The sequence below is a fragment of the Xenopus tropicalis genome, chromosome 5 (assembly GCF_000004195.4).
Source record: "Xenopus tropicalis strain Nigerian chromosome 5, UCB_Xtro_10.0, whole genome shotgun sequence".
In the NCBI taxonomy this organism is placed as follows: domain Eukaryota; kingdom Metazoa; phylum Chordata; class Amphibia; order Anura; family Pipidae; genus Xenopus; species Xenopus tropicalis.
Window position 1 is genome coordinate 56,732,090 of NC_030681.2, and position 24,479 is coordinate 56,756,568.

The following is a 24,479-nucleotide window of genomic DNA, read 5'->3' on the forward strand; positions in this document are numbered from 1 at the left end:
GTCGCAACTTTTTCATAGCCATTACGACTTGCTCGTATATTGTTGCGACTTTTTCGTATTGAGTGCTCGTAAACGGCAGGCAAACCTTTGCGACTTTGCATGATTTTGGAAGCCTCTCATAGGACTCAATGGCACTGGCTCCAACCTGGCCCAAGGAAAGTCACGATACTGAAGCTTGAATGAATCCGAAACTTTCGTACTCGGCACAACGGCTACGAAAAAGTCGCTACAATTTACGAGCAAGTAGTAATGGCTACGAAAAAGTCGCGACAATTTACGAGCAAGTCGTAATGGCTATGAAAAAGTTGCGACAATTTACGAGCAAGTCGTAATGGCTACGAAAAAGTTGCAACAATTTACGAAAAAATCGCAAAATACCGATCATTACAAAAAAAACGCATTCGGACGCTTTTCGGACGTTCGTGGATTAGTAAATGTGCCCCTTAGAGTAAAATTACTGCCACCTCGAGTTACTGTATATTTGTGTTAATCAGTGATCATGTTTATTTGAAAAAAATTAAACATTTCTCAATAGCTGAGAGATGTAAGGAAATATTTAAGGGCCAGAGTAAACCATTAATTAATTGTGTTATGTAACTAGGAGCTTGACAAATAACTAACTGAAGTTTGACACTGCAGAGGCTCAATGGTCATCTGGTATTTGAGTGGGAAAATACTTTAGCTCTGGATGGAATGTTAGAAAGGACTGAGTGGGATTTGGTTTCTGCTTAGCATACTCTGGAGATTTGTAAAATGTGAACCATAGACATTAAACTTTGCAAAAACCTTTTAAACAATTGCAGCTGTTAGATTAACCAGGACAGCTGTTTTTCTACTTGAGGTATAAAAAGTTCTGTCTTAAATTACAGGAAGAGAAAGATCCTATACATTTAGGAATACACCGGAAATTAAATCAAGCTGTATCTTCCTTTTGTATGTAAGTTTTAATATGACAGTTTACTAATATAAATGAGAAGCAATTTTGAAAAGGAAATTAGTCCCAGATGTGTGTTATGTAAAACCTTATTTATAATTCCCAATATTGTAAGCGGTTGCTTAAAAGCTTGGTTAATTACTGGTTAAGGAACAAAAATGTTTTACAGGTACATATTACTAATAAACAAAGTAGGTAGGGTTGCAGATTACTACAGGAGGACTAGCAATTCTGATTATAAGAGCTTACCTACCTGTCAGTACAGGGAGTGTTACATCCACAAGAAGAAGAATTCCAACTACCTCCCATGCCATCATTTAGGAGACCAAAAACATACAAGTTGTGAGAGCAGAACTAGGGTTTACAGATAAAGGAACCCAGACAACATTGGAACTCGAAAAGGAGGGAATGTACCCATTGTCAGGGGTTAGGTAGCTGGGACCAGCTTTCTGGGGGTAAAGCAGTCAGTGGCACATCACAACTCACAAAGTGTAGTATCTTTTAGGCAGTTTAATTTCACTTGGAACAAATATAACAACATAAACAGTTCAAATTAAAATCCAATTGATGCAAAGACGTGGAGGTAATAAAGGGTTGTAGCTAAATAAAAGTGAGGCATTTTGGAATCATAACTTGGAGACACTAGAACCCTGGGGTGTGAAGGGTGATTATAATTTTACAGTTTTGTTTGATTTTGTACATTATGGGGCCCATTTACTAAACAATTTCGAAATAATTTCGTATTTTTTCTAACATTTTTCTGAATTCTTTGGTTAAACTTTCCTCGGGACTATCTTTTTGCCAGGTTTGATCTGCCAAAAACCATTGAGTCCTATGCAAGGCTTCCAAAGCCAGACATGGAAGACATCAAAGCCAAAAAGGTTTTCGTGGCTTAACAAACTTTTCGACACTGAAATTTTGTGACTTTCGGAATGCAATTGCGATATTTTCGTACGACCGATAAAAGCATTTTCGTGACATTTTAGAACATCAGAAATTATCGTAGTTACTACAAATTTTTACCATATTGTGATTTAAGCCCAGAACAAAAACATCGGATCTTAGTAAATGTGCCCCTATGATTTAAATACTGTATATTATGTTGTTAGCTATATTATGTCATAGCTATGGGTGGAGTAACAAGTGGAGACAAGGAGGCTTAAGAATATAAAGGCATGTAATGAAATTGTAAATGTACATCATATTTGATAAGGGTAAGTTAGTCACATGTTTTTCTTATGCTGCTTTTATTAATTTTAATACAAGAAAATTAGCGTGCTGGAGAATTTTGTTTTGTATAAACCTTATCCCTGGCACAGGTTTGACACCATGCACATAACTGAGAGATTAGGCAGAGTGCTGCAAACACATTGTGGTGTTGTATGTGTACATATTTACAATATGCAGTGAAAAAGTGTTTTCTGTACTTTGCAGATTTTACATTTAGGGGTTGATTTATAATGGGCTGGTTAACTTTGCAGTTCTTTATTATAGTTAACAACTTATTTTAGACACTGGAACAAACTGTACCATCACTTTTACCTCCCCATTGCACAGAGGTACAGTTACAACCCAGTTGTGGTTGCACAAATGGATGGAACTTGTTTAGTAATTAACACCATGTATTAAAAGTATTAAGAAGTACCTTGAACTTCTGAATAGTTTTGCTCAGTGTTACTGCGTCCATTTCAACTCCTGTTATGAATTATGGGCAGATGCACCTATTGATAGTAGGGAACCCTGGAAGGAGGTGGTAGCTCCAGGGTCTCTACATTGGCAAGCTTCGACAGTTACATTGTACTTGAGCATATAGAATCACAAGCAGATGTCATGACAAGACGTTTGATGCAGAGAGGTAGAAATGACACAGTCCCAAAATTGCATTTTTATACATCTTGAAGCACAAGTGCAATTGCAATGTTTTCATGCAATGCTTCAGGCAGCCTTAATTACTCTGGAATTACGGGGAAAAACTCCATCCAAAATTGTCTTGTGCACACTGTACTTGTGATTGTGCTAATTAATGAGCCCTACATTGTCAATGAGCTAGTGAGAGGTGCTTGTGGAACGGTACGGCTCGTGAGCAGCATGTTGCTCACCAAGCCCTTGGATGTTGCTCCCAGTGTCCCCAAAGCAGGTGGTTATTTTTGAATTTCCGGCTTGGGGCAAGTTTTGGTTAAATAAAAAAAATACTACCAAACAAAGCCTCCTGAAGGCTGATATAGTCTTCCTAGAGGCTACCAAATAGCCAAACACAGCCCTTATTTAGCACCTACAGGAACTTTTATGCTGCTTGTGTTGCTCCCCAACACTTTTTATATTTGAATGTGGCTCGTGGGTACAAACAGTTGGGGACCCCTGCCTTACTGCTTACCTAGCAGCTTTCTGCCCTTAACTAAGATGTCTGTGTGTTGCAGGGAGGTTATAACAGGATGCAAGAACAACTCTGGAATTTCCAGTTTCTGGCCTGTTCTGTGTCCTCTCATTTTAAGCCTGATGTTTCTCCATCTAGGGGTTCCTCAGAAGACTGTAGTTCCAGGGCTAAAGGTCCTGAAAAATGTTATTGACCTTATGTACAACATTTATGTATAACAGCTTTAACTTTGAATTGAAACCCTTTACCTACCCAATAGAGCAAGTGAGAGTGAGGGTAGTTATGTCCCTGCTCCAAGGGAGTCACATCTTGTACCTTCTGGTTAATGGATCAGTAGCATTCTTTCAGACCATGGCATATACTAACTGAACCAGGGCTAAAATCCATCTTGTAAAAAGCAGCTAGAAAGCATTTGATTAATCTTGAGCTAAGAATGTTTTTTTTTTTAAAAAAGTGAATTAAGAAGATTGAATCATTCTTGCCATATAGCTCAACAGAAGCCTTGTGAGAGATGGGCAGATAGATCTATTCATCTTTGCTGGTGCTCTTCCTCCCATTGGAGTCAGTTCTGGTGCTTCATGGTCCCAGAGTCTGTGGAGCTTGGGGTTATCAGCCCAACACCTACCGAGATATACATCTGCAACTTTGGGCTAAACCTCTGTCTGTATAATAGTCAAATCTCTTGTGGTAGGTGTCAGAGTCCAGGCCCTGCACATAATAGTTTATTCTGTGCCGTCCTCCTTCATTTCTGTGTAAAAAGAATCAAAGACCTTTCGCCATTATTTACTCTGAAGCCAGTGGTTGTTTCCTAGATTCACAGACTGTCTCATTATTTAACAACCATCTTTAACTATAAAGTTATTTTGTCAGAACCTAGTAGAATTAAGTCTAAAGCAACTGGAGTTTTTTTCTTCATCAGTTCCTTTATTAGAGTTGTTTATGGTTCTACAATCAGCTCCTGTAATGAGATTTTTCTTTCTGTTTTGAATACAAAAAACTTGTTGAACTTTCATATTGTTGCCTACTTTCTCTTCCCAGTAATAATGGCTCGATGTGGCTTTGCAAACACAACACTGTAATAAATTTGGGTGTTAAGGGAAATTAACTTTACTTCTGATTCCAGCTGCAGAAATTGTTTCTTTTTTATCCTTGTTCCTACTCACCCCATTGACTGTTGCACAGACCTTTACCTGTAAGAGAATCACATTTGAGATGGTCTTCACAGGTTCTCTTTTGCAGCAGCACATATGGGTCCAACCAGTCTACTGCTTTTTCCTTCAAAAACATATGTATCAACTCAGTAATGACTGCAATAGTACTGTGGATCACTTTGCAGCCTTTCTTGCAAATAATTTGTATAAACAAATCCCATGTTACTGATTCTAAAATGTTATAAGGGGCTCTCTGTATTGACTCTTGTTTTTCTCACTTGTTTTGTTAAGACTGTTGGACTTAGTAGTACAGTTGGTGTAGGGCTGTTCTCACCTTTAAAAAAACTACAGCAGTAACTCTGATCTCTAGCATCCAGAGAAGTTGTGGAGCCAATGGTTTAGCAACCCCTCTTAATATCATGAACAATACACTATAGCAGGTGCCCCCAACCTTTTTTACTCATGAGCATCATTTTATTATAAAAATAGTTTGGGAGCAATGCAAGCATGAATAAAGTTCCTAGGGGGTTGGTGAGAAACATGCTGCTTGCTTGTGAACCACTGGATGGGCATAACTGCACTATAGCATTGCCCCAATCACATGTTTTACTGTATAATTCATTGTGACATTGACATATGAAGTTTTTTTTATTAAATGTAAAGTGGTTAGGTTGACAAAACAGATTTATCATAAACTAATATATATATTTTTGAATGGCAGATATTATATATGATCTGGCTAAATATATGAAAAAATGTAGACAGCAAGGACCTAAAGATGGTACATTTTCTTCATTCTAATATTTATTTGACAGCGTTAAGGCACATTTAGACAAAATTGTTGTCTGTCAGCCAGTGTCTGCTAAAGCTAATAAAGTTTTTTATGCATGTTATAAATAAAGATGGGTGTTTTTCCTCTGTGGAGGGGGATCTTGTGAGGTGACATAGTAACATGAAAGGACTGCAAGGCTAAAACTCATTGTAAATTCTAAGATATGCAAAAATGATATTTTATAAAATCAGACATCCAACTGCATTGAAGAATATACAGGATATCAAGCAGCAACTTTATATTAAGGGTGCCATTTACTAAACAGTGACAGGGACAGATATTCTAACAGCTACTTTTGAAAATAACCTGAATTTTCCAAGAGAGGCAACACCAGGCTACTTCACAAAGCCAAAGCAACACATATGTTCCCCACTAGTGATTTGCATTATTGCCGGTGGGGAAACATATGCAGGAGATTAATCGCCTGCGCTACAGGAAATCGATCGCAGGTGACTAATCGCCTAGTATATCATTGCTTTTAGGGTAAGGCCCCATAAGGGGGATCCCTGAACGCTTGAAAAATCTTCTAATTGTACCTGCATCTGGAAGCATTGAATCTGCCAATATCCGCCAACAAATGCAAGACTTTGTGTTTGTTGGTGGATATCAGCTACTCAGCTGCCTGCACCCGAGTGGATTTGGTTCTTCCGGGTGCAGGCACAATAAGAATTTTTTTCCAGGGTAAGTGCAAATTGTCAGCAATGGAAGCAACAGAAGAACAGAAGGAGCAATAGAACCAAGTGATGCACTTTACAATTTGATCATACATCCCCATGCCTGTTTTTAGGGGTAGCCCAGCAAGACAACAGTCCAGGCTGCTGGGCTAAGTTGGGTGCTCAGTACAAGCTTTTTTTTTTTTTTTCTCTAATAAAGAGAAATGTTGTTAAAGTTCCCCAATAATGCTTTATTTAGGTGCTCACTACCTGCTCTGGATATGTATTCCTGACTGGTACGGCAACATAGGCTTATGTACTTTAATCAAACAGTCTGTAGTTGAAGGCCATTTACTAGAGTTTAATATTTTTAAAAGTTTGCAGATTGGCACATAGACATGACAAGTGTTTGATTCAGTGCATTAACAAAAAGGCACAAAGAGAAAAGGGTAGAAAGGTAAAAAGTTAGAAAGGGCAGTCTTAGGGCAAGGGTTAGTATTGCAGGTGGGGCCTGAAAGAGTTATTACTTCCGCAAGACATAAGAGTTGTGGACCTTGCTTGCCAAGTTACATTTGCTACAAAAATTTATCGAGATGTCTAAATGTTATGGATCTATAGGACATATTAAATAATAATAAGGTAATTTTATGCACATTAAAAACCAAACTGTTTGGTAAGTAAATGTTGAATAATACCACTGTAGCCTGTTGCCAAAACAAATATTATGTTGACTAGCATCACTATGGAAGGGGTCTGAGGATGTAGGAGATTAATGCTTAAGCCTGTAAATTTAGCCAGGAGCAAAGAGGCGCAAGGTAGAGATACAGGCATAGGTCTTGTAAAGTGTCAAACAGCAATAGGGTCCATTCATATACCCTCCCTCAGACCCTCCCTCCCTAACCACTCACAAACATTTATTAAGTCTTGTACTGATGTCAGACCATACTGTGAGTACTGATAGGTAAACCCCCCATAAAAGCAGATCACCTTTTTTTATAACTGATTTTTATTTTAGAAATATTTGTACAGAGTTGAGTCATCTCCATTACAAGAAAGTTATCAGCAGCAGATCACTTTTCATTGGGATCACCAATATGTAGAATAAGAATATCAGGGGCTATCACCAATTGTACCCTCTCTGCAAATGTGCATAGGAACTGTCACAAAACCATAGCTTTTAGTCCTAGCCACCAGGGTGCCCATAGGCCACCCCAATCTCCGACCCCCTACTCCCGTTAGGATCACGTGCCTGCACATCCTTGTGGCTCGCACACGGAGCACTGGGGACTTGATGTGCTAAAGTTTTTCTGCGTGCACTGTATGTGAGCACATTTTACATGCGCCCTAGGTCTGGGCTTTTGTGGCCACAAATCTGGGCCAGCTAGCCACATAACCACAGCCTCTTCCTTGTCAAAACCTATTTGCCAACCCCACAAATGAACAATGGCCCTTCTTCTGGCATGATAAACAAATGAATGTCCCTATTCAACCTGATGAAGTGGAGGGGCTGTCAAAAGGGATGGCCTCCTGCTGAGAATTTTGCCCAATGTCATCACCCTATAAGCAAAAGGCAATTTACATAACATACATTACATGATATCTTCCATTCTAGCCTCCTGCACCTTCAATGCCAAGTCCACCACTTTGTCTTCCGGTAACCTAAACTCCATTGCCCTGGAATCCAGTTCAGTGCACAAAAACTTTATAGTCATTGTCAGGTCCTCTGTTTTGTGCTGCACCAAGGGGACTACAATCTTCTTGGCTATTCCCTGCCTAGTCTCTAATACAGGGGTGGGCAAACTACGGCCCGCGGGCCACATCCGGCCCCTTTGCCTTTTTAATCCGGCCCGCCGATGACGCCAAGTCTCATCACGCGAGACTTGGTGTCATTGGCGCGCCGGAATTAAAGAGAGAAGGGGGCCCGGTCCGGCCCGGGGGTGAGTAAATGTGGCCCGTGAGCCAAAAAGTTTGCCCACCCCTGCTCTAATAGCAGGAAATAGTGGCTAGAACCTTTTGGGCCCATAAACAGAAAATCATCTAGGTCAGATTTTGTAGCATTTTTTCTGGCCTACATAGTGAAGTGGTTTGACCACTCCCTTTTTTAAACCAAACCCACTTCAAACCACATCCATTTTATCACAAGAGACCAAACCCACATTAATGGTGCTACCATTAATTAGCACAGCAAAAACCCAAATGGTTGCGGCTCACTCCAGGGATATCACCCATCACTCATACAGTATGTAAAAAAGTTCATGAAGTCATATTAAGACATACTCTTAAATCCATACTCTTAAATTCATATGCCTTCCTGAGTATTGCATACACAGGAAGAGTATGGCATACACAGGCAGCGTAGGGCAGGAAGAGTATGGCACACATGGGGCATAGGGCAGGCAGAGTATGGCACACACAGGCAGGGTAGGGCAGGCAGAATATGGCACACAAAGGCAGCATAGAGCAGACAGAGTATGGCACAGGCAGGCAGAGTATGGCACACACAGGGGGCATAGGGCAGGCAGAGTATGGCACACACAGGCAGCATAGGGCAAGCAGAGTATGGCACACACAGGCAGCATGGGGCAGGCAGAGTATGGCACACAGGCAGCATAGGGCAGGCAGAGTATAGCACACAAAGGCAGTCTCCAGCAGGGCAGGCAGAGTAGAGAAGGAGTCAGGGAAACCTATCATGTCAAGTAACTGTCAAAATGAAAACAGGTTCTTGACAAGGTTGTGAATATATAATAATGGCACTTGTTTCCTTACTTTATGACATACCACAAAGTAGATTCCAATAAAATGGGGCAATCAGACACTCGTGCAGACACACGTCTTCTTTATTTCACACCAAAATCAACTTATAAAGAAGACAGCAGCACAGTTTCTGCATGGGTGTCTGTTTCCCCATGTCTATATAAGTAACTGATCATGACCACTCCAAGATATTGTACTGCATACATATTGTACTGCATACATTAACATCTACAGTCTCCTACAGTCTGCCTAAGATGTGAGCAGGTGAACAATGTGGGTGCTTACAGTCTGAGGTCTTCCAGGTCTAAAGAAAATGCAGGACCTTACAAGTGTGAACAATCAAGGGGCTTACAACAGTCACAGCTGCCAGACAGATGGGTGCCTACAGGCCAGGCAGGCTACCAGATGGACAGCATTGATTTAGGTAGTGGATAACCAAATCCACCCCAGGCTCCAACCTCACTACCGAATCAATGGGGCAGATTTATGAAAGTGTAAAATTAGAGCTCACCATAGTAAAATTCCACTGATTTCTACTTTTAGAGGCGTATTTAGCAAATTGTAAACATTCATTTAATAATAAATATGCCTCTAGAAATCCAATAGAAATGAATAAGGAGCTTTGCTATTTTACTGTGGTCAGCTTTAATTTTACACTTTGCTAAATCTGCCCCAATGAATGTGCTAAATGACTCAAATAGTGTGCATGTTATAGGGCAGTCTATTGGTAGGCATTTATCTATGAAAAAGTTAGCCCTCCAGCAACAACCAAGGAGGCAAAAACACACTCTTGTGCTCCTTAGTGCTCTTGAGCTTTCTGCCCCCAAGGTGGCAAAAAGTCTTTTGGTCTGAATATCACACTCCAGGGAAACAGTACAGTTCTACTATAGAAAGCAAAATTTTAAAAGTGATGGGGATGGTTATTATCACCTATAAAGTAAGACAGACAGTTACCTAGGAAGATCCCAGAGCCTCTTGGAACAAGGCACTGTCTTATACATCTTAAGAGGAAATAAGGATTGGAATGTGACACTTGGCAGCTGAACTCGCATTTACTGGAAGGTAAGAGAACAAAAAAACAGATGGCACCAAAGGAAAACCATATATATCTTCCCCTAAGGAGTATCCTGAGGGATGCCAATGTGCTGTTCCTTATTAGGTGGGCACAAATAGCAGCATATAATTTACACATACTGTACAACTACATTCAAAAAGATTTGTGACTCAAGCTGGTGAGCCAAGGAGCAGGAGCAAGGAATCTATATGTTGTACTTTTGAATTTTGCTCTCTGGTGTTAAGTCACATTAGTCACCTACTATTGATGTGTATGTTTTTGAGCGGTGGGCCCTGGCAACAATAGAACTGGGACCCAATGAAAATAAAAAGACATGGGCACACATATTCATGCCTGATCGGCACTCAATACTATTCCCAAAACATGCCCATGATCTGCTTCAATCTCACCCACTCCTCCACAAGCCCTGCCTCTTTCCAACCTCCAAATCACATCTTTGCTTTTCCTAGTGTCCCTCTGCCATGTGGTTTCTTACTGGAGTACTTCCTGCCCCCCAATGGCTCCCCTGGTTGTACATTATGAACTGATTGCATTATTTGAAGCTTGCTTATACCAGGAGCTAATAAAGAAGAAATTATACATAGGGGCCTATTCATTAAAGTACGATTGAGTTTGAATACTAAAAATTTGTATTTTTAGAACTGTGCATATTTTCTTCAAAATATTTGTTAATTTCCGCAACTTTTTTGTACTTTGCGACAATTTGTGTGACAAAATTGTATTTGTCGCAATGAGTACGAAAGTTTCCTTATTCTTCAAACTTCGTTTTGGAGCTGCAGAGTGCCATTGAGCCCTATGGGAGGCTTCCAAAAACATGCACTGAAGGTTCAAAGTCAGAAAATTTTTTGCGCTGTTTACGATCATTCGGATACGAAAATTTCGGAACTTTCGGATTGTACCACAATATTTTCGTACAACCACAATGCAAAATTTGTGTGCCTTTAGCGCACATCAGAAAATATTGGATTTAATCCGAATTTTTTGTATCGTACTTTTAGAATTTTGAAATTCGGACTTTGATAAATGGGCCTCCTAGTGTAGTCTAGCTTCTTTCTTTGGAGACCTAGGGCATTTTAAAGTGGACTCTAAGAGTAAGGATTTTGATGAACCTTGTAAAAAAATCTTGTGATTCTAAAGAACCTCCAACCAATTTATGGTGCATACATAATTTGGCCCCAAAGTTTCACCCTTCTATATATTTCTTAGCCTGTCAAAAGAGAGCCCTTGTGTGTAACATTAGATATGGGCTCACATTTGACACCAGGCTAAAAATAAGAAATAAAAAACATATAATTTAATAAATACTGTGAAATTACACCAGGCTAAATGAACCATTAGCTACCCAGTCTAGAAAGAAGGTAAATGTAGAGATGTTAGTTTACTAGAGTGCGTTTAAACTATGTTTCTCTTTTTTGCAAATTAATCTTAGCGTTCCTACAGTAATTCAGACCAGGGCTGTACCTAGCTGTTTACAAAGCTAAGGTTAAGAAAATGCTAAAATACTCAAGAGTATAGTATAATTTAATAATGCATGTTAAGTCTGTGGTGTAGGTTGCCCACAGCACATACTGTAATATCCACATTTAGAGCACATGTGATGCCCCAGCCTAGTTGAAGGATTTCCTAAAAAGTATTTTTGGTTGCTGAAAACTCTGCACGTCTGTTTGCCATATCAGCCGCGGAGTTATTTGTACTGCTGCAATAGCACACACACACATGCTGAAACTGAATGAGATGAATGAGCTTTAGCAACGAATGATATTTAACTCCACCCACAGTTTGGGCTAGGATTATTGTAGTCCCAAACTACTCTCTGTCCATCCACCCATTCCTGGACGTTCTAAGGCAAAGTTATTTGAAGAGAGAGAGTTCAGCATTCCCACCTTCTAAACGGATTAGCCTGCTTCCCAAATTGTATCAACCCTCCTACCTCTCCAGCTCATGTCAACCTGATTACTTTTAAAATGTTATATTTTAAGCCCAGAAGCCTGTTTTTTGGAGGGCTGTTACATGTTTTGTTCTGCTTGTTGCCTAACCCAGGGAACTTCATAAAAGTCAGTCAGTTCTTCCCTTACGGACCTGATGTTGGTGACCTTCTTTTAACTCCTGGAGATGATTCTCAATCGGAACCTTTACGACCCAATCCAGCGCTTCATTTCTATGACGAAACAATCTCTACCCTATTCGTAAGTAGTTTCTGCTTGTCTGTCTGCTTGCTCCCTGCCTGCAGTGAGACCTGTTAATGCTTATAGTTACCAATGAGCTTTAGCGCAGGACTTTAGTGCTCGCCTGAAAGAGGGATAAGTTTAAAGCTATAACTGTATGGACATCAGGCTGCGTCTTTAGATTTGGGCGAGAGAAATTAGAGACCTTGGTGACTACAGGGATTAGATTTTTTTCCCTTATGGTTTGTCTTTTCCACTAAAAGAATACTCTGCACAAGCTTATTTTTTTTTAAATGTACTAGTTTTATATTGCTAGAGAAACAGTTCTGTTTCCTTTGAATTCATTTTATTCCTGTAGTTTAACTTTATTGTAAAGCTGAATGTATGCTATTTCCTGTTTATAGTATAACGGTCCTTTTGATTTGTAGAATAGTAATGGGCTGCAGTGTTCATATATATATATTTATATTTTAAATATTAAAATCTGTATAGAGAACTATTCAGAGCAGCAAACTAGATTTCTATTAATTTGCAAAACAGGATTCTACACTAAATCTGTATTTGTTTACTTTTTTCCAACAATATAAAAGACTATGTTTTAGTAAATACAGCTTTCAGCTTGATGTTTTAGTTTAATGTTTTTCTCTTTATTTTTTATTGCTTGCGCTGTGTCTTGTACAGTGGGGACCATTTACTGAGAGGCCCTTTAGAGGGTTGCCTCACAGCTGTTTTTTATTCAAAATCCTGTACATTACATCTTAAGTAAATGGTTCCCTAATGGCACAATGGATGATATCTGCCAGAGGAAAGTCTTTAACTACAGGGATACTGATGAATATGGCAGGGGTCTGATATTTGTTGTGATACACCACAGAATACACTGAAGAAAACTTGTTCCAATGAGGGTGCTCAAAAATATAATACAGGTATGGGATGTAGTATCCAGAAATGCATTACTGAGGATGCTAAGAGAACCAGCAATGCCATTTTCCACAGTTTATTGTATATAAAAATAATATAAATATATAAAATAATTCTTTTAAGATTGTAAGTGATATTAACTAACCCAGTATACATGTAAAAAATGTATGGGTCATTTTAATATTTAAATATGTTACTGTAATCATTGCATGGTGGTCTGAGTTACAGAAAGATCCTTAATCTGGAAAATTCCTGTGCATTTAGTATAACAGATCCCATGCATATAGACATTTTGAAACAGAGCAGTAACTCATAACTAATTAACAGTTAGCTGACTAATCAATACATATACCTGATTGAAACTTGAACTGCTGCAAATTTACAGTGGGTTTATGTCTGCTCATTGTGGCATCACACCAAAATGTTCCTGTCACACAGATAAAGGGTGAGAATTTATATGGAAATAGTGGATAGAGTAGCAAATGCTTTTTTAATTTCCTTTATTGTGTCTTTGGAACAGTACCTCATTTTCTGTTCAAATCCCATTGCAATGCTCATCTTTTAATTGTCACTAAAAGTATAGTCATTATTGTTATACTTTACATAGCACCAACATATTCCGCTGTGCCATACAGACTATACATCATTTACATCAGTCTTTACCTCAGTGTTAGGTCTCTATTACATTCAGGCATGCACTATGGTCAGTAACCCTTGGGTTAAATGACTTTACAGGAAGTGCAGACTAATATGGTTCCTGAAACTTTGACCTTGAAAGAGAGGTGTTGAGCTGAAAGTCTTCTATTAACAAACTAGGGCATACATAATGTATAAGACGGAATGGCTGTATCTTGGGTGGCAGATATATATCGCTTTTTTCAGGTTTAAAGACACCCCTTTAAAGGCCACCACAGGGTTAACCAGTAGGGGGTGTGGGCTGGACGTGCAAGGGGTGTTTAAGGAAGTGAGTAGCAGGGGAAAAAGGGGTGGAAGTAGGAGTTACACATGGTTGTATACCTACTAAAAGTTCCCCTGAACTAGCTTGCAGAAACATCACTGCATTTGGCTAGATTTCTGTTGCTGAACACTAGCTACAGTATTTTGTGTTGCCATTTTGCTGCTGCGGAAAAGCCTTTTGAGTTGAAAAATAAATGGACCGATTTCCTGCAGGTCTGGAATGGCCTGCATTTGTGGTGTGATCCCTGTGTGTTCCCCCCAAACTTCACAATCAATACATTCATGCTATTTTACGTCAGCCAATGAATGAACAGAGCTGTGTCTTTTACTTCCTGTTACAGTTAGTGCCGCATTATTTCTGGTCAGCTGATCAGTGAGTGAGCACACAGACCATAACAAAACAGTGGTTTAAGGTAAAACATGTTAAAGGGCAGTATTTATTAGTGCTTATATACAGTATGCCATTTTAAACATACTTTAATCGCTCACTTACTTTCGTAGCTGATAATAAAAACTATAACTGCATACAGATTTTGGTTTAACTTGTGTTAAGTAGGTAGGTATGAACTTGAGGTTGACAGTTGTGTGTGTGTAGGGACTGGTAAGCCTCCCCAAACCTGGCTTAGAAAAAATTATACAGAGAAGGGGAAAAAAAGAGTGAAAAAAATAATAAGCCACTTACCACTGTAGTTTTCTAGGTGTAAAGGTGGCCACAAACTCTAAGATCCGCTCGTTTGGCAAGATCACCAAGCGAGAAAATTTTGTCTTACAGGTGGGCTTTATTGAGCTAATGCAATCGATTGGTCCTAGGGCCAAATTATTGAATTAAAACAGCTGGCATAGGCGCTGTCAGTTCCAGCGGAAAAATTAAACCTGCCCGATTGAGAGGATGTCAGTCAGGGAGGCCTATCGTTGGTGCCCATACACGGGCAGATAAGCTGCCAAATTGGTCTTAAGGACCGTTATCGGTGGCTGAAATCAGCCTGTGTATGGCCACCTTAAGTCCTGGTTCTGCTTCAAGGGAATTGGCTAGGCTGAAGAGGAAGAATTTTGTTGAATAATGTGCTAGAAATGCCAACTGTTGTTAAGTGGTGGGGGTGCTATGTACATATGCTATGTATTTTACCCTCTGTACTGGGTCCTACTCAAATTCAGCAGTTCAACTGCTTTCAGGGTTCATCCTGCAGCACCAAGCTGGTGTTAACATGCCCTGCATTTAATGGACATACAAAAGTCCAAAAAGCCCTGGCAAGGAAGGGGTTAAGTAGCCTCCCCAAACATAAAAATCACGCTCCACCCATGATTGTTGCAATGTTCTAAGAGTTTAAGCTTTCCCTTTAATTACATTGGCAAGCAGATTTCTTAAGCTTTGCAACAAAAAAAAGACTTTGTTTTTTTTTTTTTACAGGGACTACAAATGTAGTTGAAATATTTTTAAAATAAAACCTGAGTGCATGAGTAGCCCCATGCATGTTTTAAGAATGTAACCTTTGCTCTTTTCCCACAAACACAAGCTTGTGAGACTGTTGCTTCACATTTAAATCTGGAATTTCTCTAAAAGGCTGTTATGCTTCATTTTCATGGAGTACACATGGATTTAATTAGATTTCCAGCTGCATATCTATCCTAGTCTGCTTATTTTGTTTAGCATTGTTCTAGCCAATGTTGTATGTAAGATTCTTGTGTTGTAAAGGTCAAATACTTTGGCTCAGCAGTGAGGCATGGTCTTTCATGTAAAACAGCTGGATTCTGTGTTAATATCTAATGTGGGTGAATAGTATATTTTATGACATCCATGTTTATATATATATATATATATATATGTGTGTGTGTGTGTGTGTGTACAGTATATAGTATGTAAGTGTTTTTCTGTGTTGTTTTTGGCATATAATCGAAATAAGGATTGCTTAATCAAGTCATGATATTTTATAAAAATAGCTTGAAATAATTGCATTTTACTAAATTACTTTTGCATGTTTCCTAACTTCTCATGTGGTAAATGTATATCCTGTCTGCATTTAAAGGAGGCCTAAATGTATAATCACTAGGGGGGGTGCAAAATGTTAGGCATCCACAGTGATTATAATTGCTTATCTGATATTTTGGGCCAGTGCTTCAGTTTGCTAAAATTGCACAATTCTAGGGTATTTCTGTAGAAGCTCATCATTGCCATATTTTGTAGGCTTCTTTTGATTTCTTTGTCTCGGTCTAAGCAGGCACATTAACAGTAGAGTGAAAAGGCAAACTGACACGCAAAAAGCCAGCTTTTTCTATCTGCTGTGAATGTGCCTGCCCAGGCCTGGAGAAAAGAAGAAATAAATAGAAAACAATTGTGGTGAATGAGGTCCTACAGAAATACCCCAGGCTGGTCAGTTTTAAGCAAACAAGACCTGTACCAACTGGGGGTATCGGGTAACAGATTTTATTCACGGGGGGGGGGGGGGGGGGGGGGTTGCCTAAGATATGGCACCCACTTGTGATTATACCTTTCCTTCTCCATAAACAGATTACATGCAGATGAGGGCCCAAAAAACCTTTTAAAGGTTATTTTGCAAGTGCACTAAGGGGTGCAAAATTACATTTAAAAAGCATGTGTGTCTGGGGCAGTGCTGTACTCTGAACCTTGAGCTAGATAAGCAATGCAAGGTGTAATACTGTTGGGCAAAAGGCAGCCCTGTTCTAACACCTAACAACAGCAGACTAAGCAGCATCATTAAAGCTTATGTGTGCCATGTACAGATGTATTAAGCAGATCTAAGTCCCCAGACTTTGTGGAAACCAGACTGGTATATTGTAAGCTGGCTACCCAAAACAGAAACACTCTCAAACATAGAAGCACCAAAAGAAGTAAAACTTGCCCCAAAGACCCAAGAATCCCTAAACTATCAAAAGCCCAAATGTACATTGATGCTGGCACAAACTCCAAAAGGCTCATGGCTATAAATGTGAAGGGGGAGGTATTGTCTGGTGCTCCACTACCTGCTACAAAGGAGAGTTTCATGCTGAATTCTGCACCCAGGCCGACGAAATGGTGCAGGTACAACCAAAAGCTTTTTTGAGTGTAGGGGCAAGTTTTTGGCCTCTGTTTATCCGTAGACCAAAAATCCGCTCCATGTGGCATTAGTCTTACTGTTGCATTGAAGTTGAAGTGATGTCAATTCCCCATACAGCAGCTGATATTATTCAGAGGCAAATCAGATCAGCCTATCAACAGAACAATTGGCAAGTATCAAGATAACTGCTGTTCCTGAAACTTCTCTTTAGCATATAGCTTTCATGAACTTATAGGAACTCCATGTTTGTGCTAGCACTGCTCTGTGTCAGGCTAATAGCATAGTCTGGTAGAGAAACTGCCTCGTATTTTTAGATGAGAAATGGGCAAAACTGCCCATGCTGCCTCCCACTCTTTTTAAAGATAAGCACACATGGTGCGTTTTGTTGCCCATGAGAAAGTACGCTCCTGAAGAGTGACAAAACTTCAGATAATACCCTTACATAGACCTTAATTGCCCTGTCCAAACGTTTTAAGCCATGTATTTATAAGAAAATGCTTCTGCGTTTTTGTAACAATATCTTGATTGACATGGCATAGGTAAGGTACTATGCAAAGCTAATTTCAGGTATTTTGTCACCTTCGAGGAGTGCAATTAAAACAAAGAACCCAATTCAACAAATGCGCAAAAACCATTATACCTGTTCATTTATTTATTAAGGAATATTGTTCCAAAGTTACATATTTTTTTATGGCAAAAGTATGGGGACCTCAAGGATTCTCAGTTCATTTTAAGGACAAATTAAGAAATGGGTGCTTCAATTAATGTGATGATAATCAGGTTTGAGCATGGGCGCCCTACCTTATTAAAAGAACAGAAAGCCGGAACTTTATTATGCAACTCTGATATAAATGCAGGTTTGTGGAGGTGTGTCATGGCTTGAATAAAGACAAATTCTGAGGACCCCTGAAAAACAGTTGTTGATGTTCAACAGGCTGGAAAAGGCTAAACTGTGGACTGTAGATCGTATACATGTTGATGCAATTCAACACCGCTGGTACACCAGTAGAGGTCAACCAACAAAGATCACATCTAGGGTAAGATGTGTAATACTCCGAGAGATATCAAAAAACCTCAGGCTAATGCAATTAATACAAAATTAAAGGCCTCTCTTGCAATGGTGAATGGTAGCCATCGGGAGCACACTGAACTACTATCTAAAAAGCACGCCTACAGTTGGCTAAAGGCCAATTCAGAATGCAATTAAAAAAAATTTCTATGGACAAATTAGACCAATATAGAACTTTTTGCCTTGAATGAAAAGAGTTATGATGAAAGGTAAATTATGCATTCCAATCTATGAAATATGGTGGTTGTAGTATTGTGATGGAAATATGAATTTTGAACTGTATTAGCAAATTCTGCAGGAAAATGTCAGGGTATCTACTTGAACTGTAGTGCAAGTGGGTCATGTACAAGGCAACAATCCTAATAATTCAATAAACCAATGAAAACTTTAATATACCAGTAAATGTCAGAAGAAAGTCCTCTCCTTATTCATATAGAAATGTTGTGGATGGACCTAAAGTGGGCAGTTCATATGAGGTAGTCCACCAAATAAAAAATGAAGACCAACAGAAAATTGTCTCAGAATATCACCGTCTACATGATGCTAAGATAAGTTAATTAAAAAGTGAACAACCCCTTTAAGAGCATATTTATTAAAATTGGAGACATCACCTGTGATGTTGCCCATAGCAACCAATCAGCAATTATATTTGAACAGTCACCTGTTGTTATGGACAACATCACCAGTGATGTTTGCCTTCATTGTTAATAAATATGTCCCTTAGCTTGTGTTCTGTGGATTGGATGCAAGGCTGCCACCTTATGTCTTTAAAGGAATAGTAATATCCAAAAATGAAAGTGTTTCAGAATAATCAACATATAATGTGCTGTTGTCCTGCACTAGTAAACCTGGTGCATTTGCTTAAAAAAAAACACTGTTTCAGTGTTGAATTTTTGGTTTTACTGTTCCTTTAATTTCAGTCACTTACATTGGTGTACTGAGAACACGCCGGGCCCCCCTGCTCAGGTACCTAGCCACCAGTATATTCCATTCACAGCGGGGTGCACAGTGGAGTTCACAGGCGCCATATTTTGGATTCTCTTCATTCAATCCGCTTATGCGGAGCCTGCAGGAACATGCACAGTTGAAGCTGCTCCCAGGCCTAGTTTCATCTTTGCAGGCTCCATGCCAGGAAACTGTCAGAAGAGGATTCAAACGGGCAGAAGACAGCCCTTGTGAACTCTGCCGTGCATGTCTTTATGTTTATGGCAGGTTTACAAGTAGGAACACTTTTAAATGGAATATACTGTGTGGGGAGGTAGCCGGAAGGGAGGCCATTTGAGGGGGGTGGGGTTTGGGGGGTTAGATCTTTTCAGAAATATATGGTGTTCTGGGCTCAACAAACTGTTAGTAGCTTTTACTACCCATAAAATATAGGCCGTTTGTTAAGTTTACAGAGTCTAAAGTGTCAGCAATGAAAAACTGTATATTTACACTGTTTTTATTTTGTGATTTACATGCCACATACTTCACACTACACACAAACAATCATATTTATAGTTTTTCCTTAAGTCCCTTTATAACTTACTTGCTAAGTTTGCATAGGTTTCCAGTTTGGTAGTTTGAAATAGAAAGACATATTCACCCTTTTTTTTTTTGTCTGAATTTGTTTGTATTTTTGGGAGTTCAGCTTACTGTTAGGGGCTCTTTTGGCCATATGTATCCAGTTACAGAAAAAAATGCATATTTGTAGGTTTCCTAGGTAAACGAAAATTCCCATTAAGGAAACAATAAAGACAAAAAAATAAGCTGACTTTAATGCAAATGAAGAGCAAACTCAGCTGGCACTTAAGAAGTTTAATTAAATAATAAGTAAAATGTACTCCAAACACAGACTGGGGATCATTTATCAGCACTGGACAAATTCAGTAACCCATGGCAACCAATCAAATTGTTGCATTCACTGTTCTGCGAATGCTATGGGTTACAGCCCATAGTCAAATCTGCCCATTGTTAATAAATGAGCCCCACTATATTTATCAAGCACATATGTGGCTCATTTAGAGGTTTGTGTCATATTACTTTACAACTGTTTATGTTATATGATTTGTTTTGTCTGATAAGGAACAGTCAAATGCTAAACAATTCTTTTAAACAATGTCAACAGGTAACAACTAATGGGATGATTGCAGCAAGCAATCCGCCACCAGAAAGCGATTATCTTGAGCAGTTCCCTCCAGATTTTGGTCTGATTGCCCCTTTTCTGTCAGACATTGATACCACACAAGGTGGAAATGTGTTTTACAGAGAAGACACGTCACAAGACGTCTTACATTTGGCATCTAAACACATTATTAGAGGGTTTCCAGGAAGTTCCTTTAAGCCAACTACTGCTCTTGTTGTCACTTGGGAAGATGTGTTACCCTACTACTCTCAGCGAGGGGATACTATTCCAAAAAACAAGGTATTTGATATTCCTTTGCTATAATTTTTGCATGTGTAAATTAAGCCCAAGGTTCTAATGTTTAGCTAGACTGGTTAATATTGAAGTGAAAGATAATATTTTTCATGTGTCACTTTAAAGAGAAACTACCACAAAAATGAACATTTAATATAAACTTCAACTCATAAAAATCTTTCTGAATATAATCAATTATGAATTTTGTCCCGTTTCTAAAATATTCAAGTTTCTCTTCGCTACTCCTCTCTCAACAATCTGTCTCTTTTCATTCTCACTTCATTTAGAAGTTGGGGTCAGATTGACAGGTAGGTTTAATACATATTTTGGCACGGGGTAGAGCTAACTCTGGTTATTTTGAGTGAACACATGAATACAGCGAATACATCTTCTAGACAGGGGGAGTCCCATAAAGAATGTATTAGACCTAGCTGTCAATCAAATTTTGACCCTGACTTTTGTATAAAGAGAAAATAGAGGGACAGTTTTCTTAGAGAGGGATAGTGAAGATTGGCTAAATGATTTCAGAATCTGTACAGAATTTTAATTGATTATATTTAGAGAGTTTTGTATTTCAGTGAAATAAAGTCTATTACATTTTCATTTTTGAGATAGATCCCCTTTGAGGTGTGAATATTACATAAACATACATCACTCAGTAGAAACATTAAAATTTTCCACACTTTGCCTTTTGGGGATCACACACATTTTAATAACATCTTGTACAGGTATAGGATCCATTATCCATAAAGCTCCAAATTACAGAATGGCCATCTCCCATAGACTCCATTTTAATCAAATAATATTATTTTAAATTTTTCTTTGTAATACAACACTACCTTATACTTGAACCCAATTGACATGTAATTAATCCTTATTGGAGGCAAAAAATGTTTAAATTATTTTTTAGTAGACTTAAAGTATTAAGACCCAAATCACAGAAAGATCCCATATACGGAAAACCACAGGTCCCGAGCATTCTGGATAACAGGTTCTATACCTGTATTTCAACTTAGTCTCATGCCTATGATATACAATATCCATCTCATGAAACCCATACTATGCACTTCACAACTCTATAGTTATCTTAATTTTCCCCCTTCAGAAGACAAGTTAAAATATGAGACCACTGTCCATTACCTTATCCTCCAGTTCCTTATCTGCATTTTATATTACACATATCACTGGAAGTTGACATACTAGGACTAGTGATGAGCGATAAGTGTCCCGTTTCGCTCCAAAGAATTTTTCTTAAAACATTTTCAAACCGGTGAAATTGTTGTGTGTCAAAAAAAAATTATTGTGTGCTACAGTTTTTTTAACGCGCAACAATTCTTTTGATAAGAGAGACAATTCTTTTTGGCCCAAGACAATTCTTTTGACAAGTGAGACAATATGTTTGACGCTGGCATAAATTTTTGGATGCGCAAAGAATTTTTCCATGGCGAATTTTGTTCAATGTAAAAATGAAACTTGGTAAAAAAGATAGACTGTGAAAAATAAAAATGTTTTCAATATAGTTAGTAAGGCAAAAATGTAATCTATAAAGGCTAGTGTGGACAGATGTCTGACATAATTGACAGAACTCTGCTTCCTCCTTTACAGCTCTCTAAGCTGTTAGAAGTCACTAACCAAATAGTGACTTGAGGTGGGGGGCATATGACATAACAGTTCAGTTAGTTTGCATTTGAATCGACCTGCATGCTCACAAACTAACTGAACAGTTAAGTCCCATGTGGCTCCCCCTAAAGTCACTGACTAACTAAGAGGTTAGAGAGCTGAAATAAAATATTTTTTATTTGCTCAGTCTATCCATTTTGCCCAGTTTCATTTTTACACTGAACTGTTCTTTAACATACATCCCCTGCTGGATCTAGTAAAACTTTAAATACGATTCTTATGTAAGATGTCATACTTTATGTTAAATATCATATTAAAAATATAGTTATATAATAGACTTTTGTAAAAAAGCTTAAAAATGTAATATAAATGAGAAGTTTATAAGCCAATATAAATTTGATACATAAGTAATTTAATTAACTAATATGATTGTCATCTCTTAGGGAAACACTTTTCAGGCTGTTTTAGCATCAGATGAGTCAAAATCCTATGCTATTTTCCTCTACCCAGAGGATGGCTTAAACTTTTATGAGACACAATCAAAGAATGATCGCAATGAGGAAAACTCAGCCAGAGTTGGATTTAGTAAAGGGTCAGAAAGAGGGTTTTTCTGGACGACGACTCAAGGACCGCATAATGAGTTTGCCAGTGATTATGATTCCCTGGAAATATTATGCTGGTAAGTAGTGTGTGTGTGTCATTTACAAATGTATCAAATGTATGTTCAATTTGAGTGCGCATTGCAGCAAAATTTCTTTGTTGACTTTCGTCTCATTTTCCCACATTCTGCATTAAATGTCTCCATAGTGCCTTTCTTTGCTATTAACCTCTGTAATTGACAGTGTAAGAGGGAGGTCATTTGGTTAATAAGAGCAAGGAAAAGGCTGATATCTGAAAACAATTTTTTCCTGATTAAACAACGTAGGAACCATTTAAAAATTTAATTATTGATGGTTTGTTAATTTTGGAGGAAGTAAAAAAAAAAAAAGAGTAGACAACGTGAAAGTAAACAAAGGTTTAAGACGGGATGGTGTTCAACCATCGCCAAACTTAATTTTCCAAGATTCTTTGATGTCTGGCATGGTGCCTAGAGACAAGCAAAGTGTTCAAATGGTCATGGCCGTGGAATAAGATACTGGAGGACATTTCAACTCAGCACAGATTTATGTACAATTGATCTGGTAAGACAAATATAATTACCTTTTATGAGGAGGGGCGCGAAACTCAGGGGTTGCTGTGGATGTGATCTACTTGGATTTAGTTAAAGCATTTGATTCTGTACTACACTGTAGGTTACTTGTTAAATTAAAGGGGTAGCTCACCTTCAGATGGGGGTTTTTTGCCTTCCTCTGGATCAACTAGTAGTTAGGCAGGTTATATATAGGCATTATGGTTGAATGTGATGGACGTATGTCTTTTTTCAACCCAACTTACTATGTTACTATGTTACTATGTTACCTTTAAGTTAACCTTTAGTATATTCCTAGCTAACCTTTACCTAGTTAACCTTTAGTATATTCCTAACTTTTCAACTGGTCTTAATTTTTTGGTTTTAATAGTTTGTGAAGTATTTGCCTTCTTCTGTTTCCAGCTTTTAAATGGGGGTCACTGTCCCCATCAGTCAAAAAACAATTGCTCTGTGAGGTATAATTGTTACTTTCTATAATTTTTCTTTTTATTCAGATCCTCACTATTCATATTCCAATCTCGTATTCAATCCACTTCTTGGTTGCTAGGGTGATTTGGACCCCAGCAACCAGAGAGCTGCTAAAATCCCAATCTGAATAGCTGTTGAACAAAAAATTAAATAACCCAAAAAACTACAGACAATAAAATAATTACGACTAATTGCAAATTGTCTCAGAATTTAAAGGTGAATAACCCCTTTAAGGAAAATTGAACTAGAACCTAATAATTGTAATTGAATGGAGAACTAGCTAAAGGATATATTACAGAGTGGTGGTAGATGGAACATTTTTAAATTGGACCAATGTAGTTAGTATCACTGGAGTCAGTCCTTGTTCCTTAGCTTTTTAACTTGCTCATAAAAGACCTTGAGGTGAGCATTGATTCCAAATTGTGCAAAACTATGACTTCCATGCAGCATGTTGCCTCTTTGCAGAGAGATTTGGCTAAATTGGAAAGCTGGGCAGCAAACTGCCCATGCATAAAAACAACATAACTGCTAGTTCTTAAAAGGTAAATGGTAATGTGTTGAGAGTCGCCCCAGATTTAGAAGGCCCCAGTCCTTAAGAAGGATACTAATAAGCTGGAGCGAGTACAGAGATGTGCAACTGAACTGTTTAGAGGCATTTAACAATTAAACTATGAGGAAAGACTGGGGTTGTTTCCTCTGGAGAGAAGGCACTTGCGAGGGAAAGTGATTACAATAGAGGACATTATAGCCAGATATAATGAACATAAAAGATTGTTCTTCATGGTGATGTTATGTAATATCTGGTGGGGCGATGCTGTGACATTAGATTCTATTAATACTACTGGACTACTTGGACAAATATACTA

General features: G+C 38.4%; 1 protein-coding gene across 2 annotated transcripts in view; it reads left to right on the forward strand.

The window, feature by feature from the left end:
• Nucleotides 1-11,549: 11,549 nt before the first annotated feature.
• The window catches only part of nid1 (nidogen 1), a 49,329-nt gene continuing 36,399 nt past the window's right edge, over nucleotides 11,550-24,479 (forward strand). For both annotated transcript variants that reach the window (XM_002935828.5, XM_012963717.3), the window contains exons 1-3: nucleotides 11,550-11,959; nucleotides 20,046-20,342; nucleotides 22,400-22,635. In XM_002935828.5, the coding sequence (XP_002935874.2) occupies nucleotides 11,738-11,959; nucleotides 20,046-20,342; nucleotides 22,400-22,635 (755 nt within the window). In that variant the 5' untranslated portion in view covers nucleotides 11,550-11,737. The remainder of the gene's footprint in view (nucleotides 11,960-20,045; nucleotides 20,343-22,399; nucleotides 22,636-24,479) is intronic.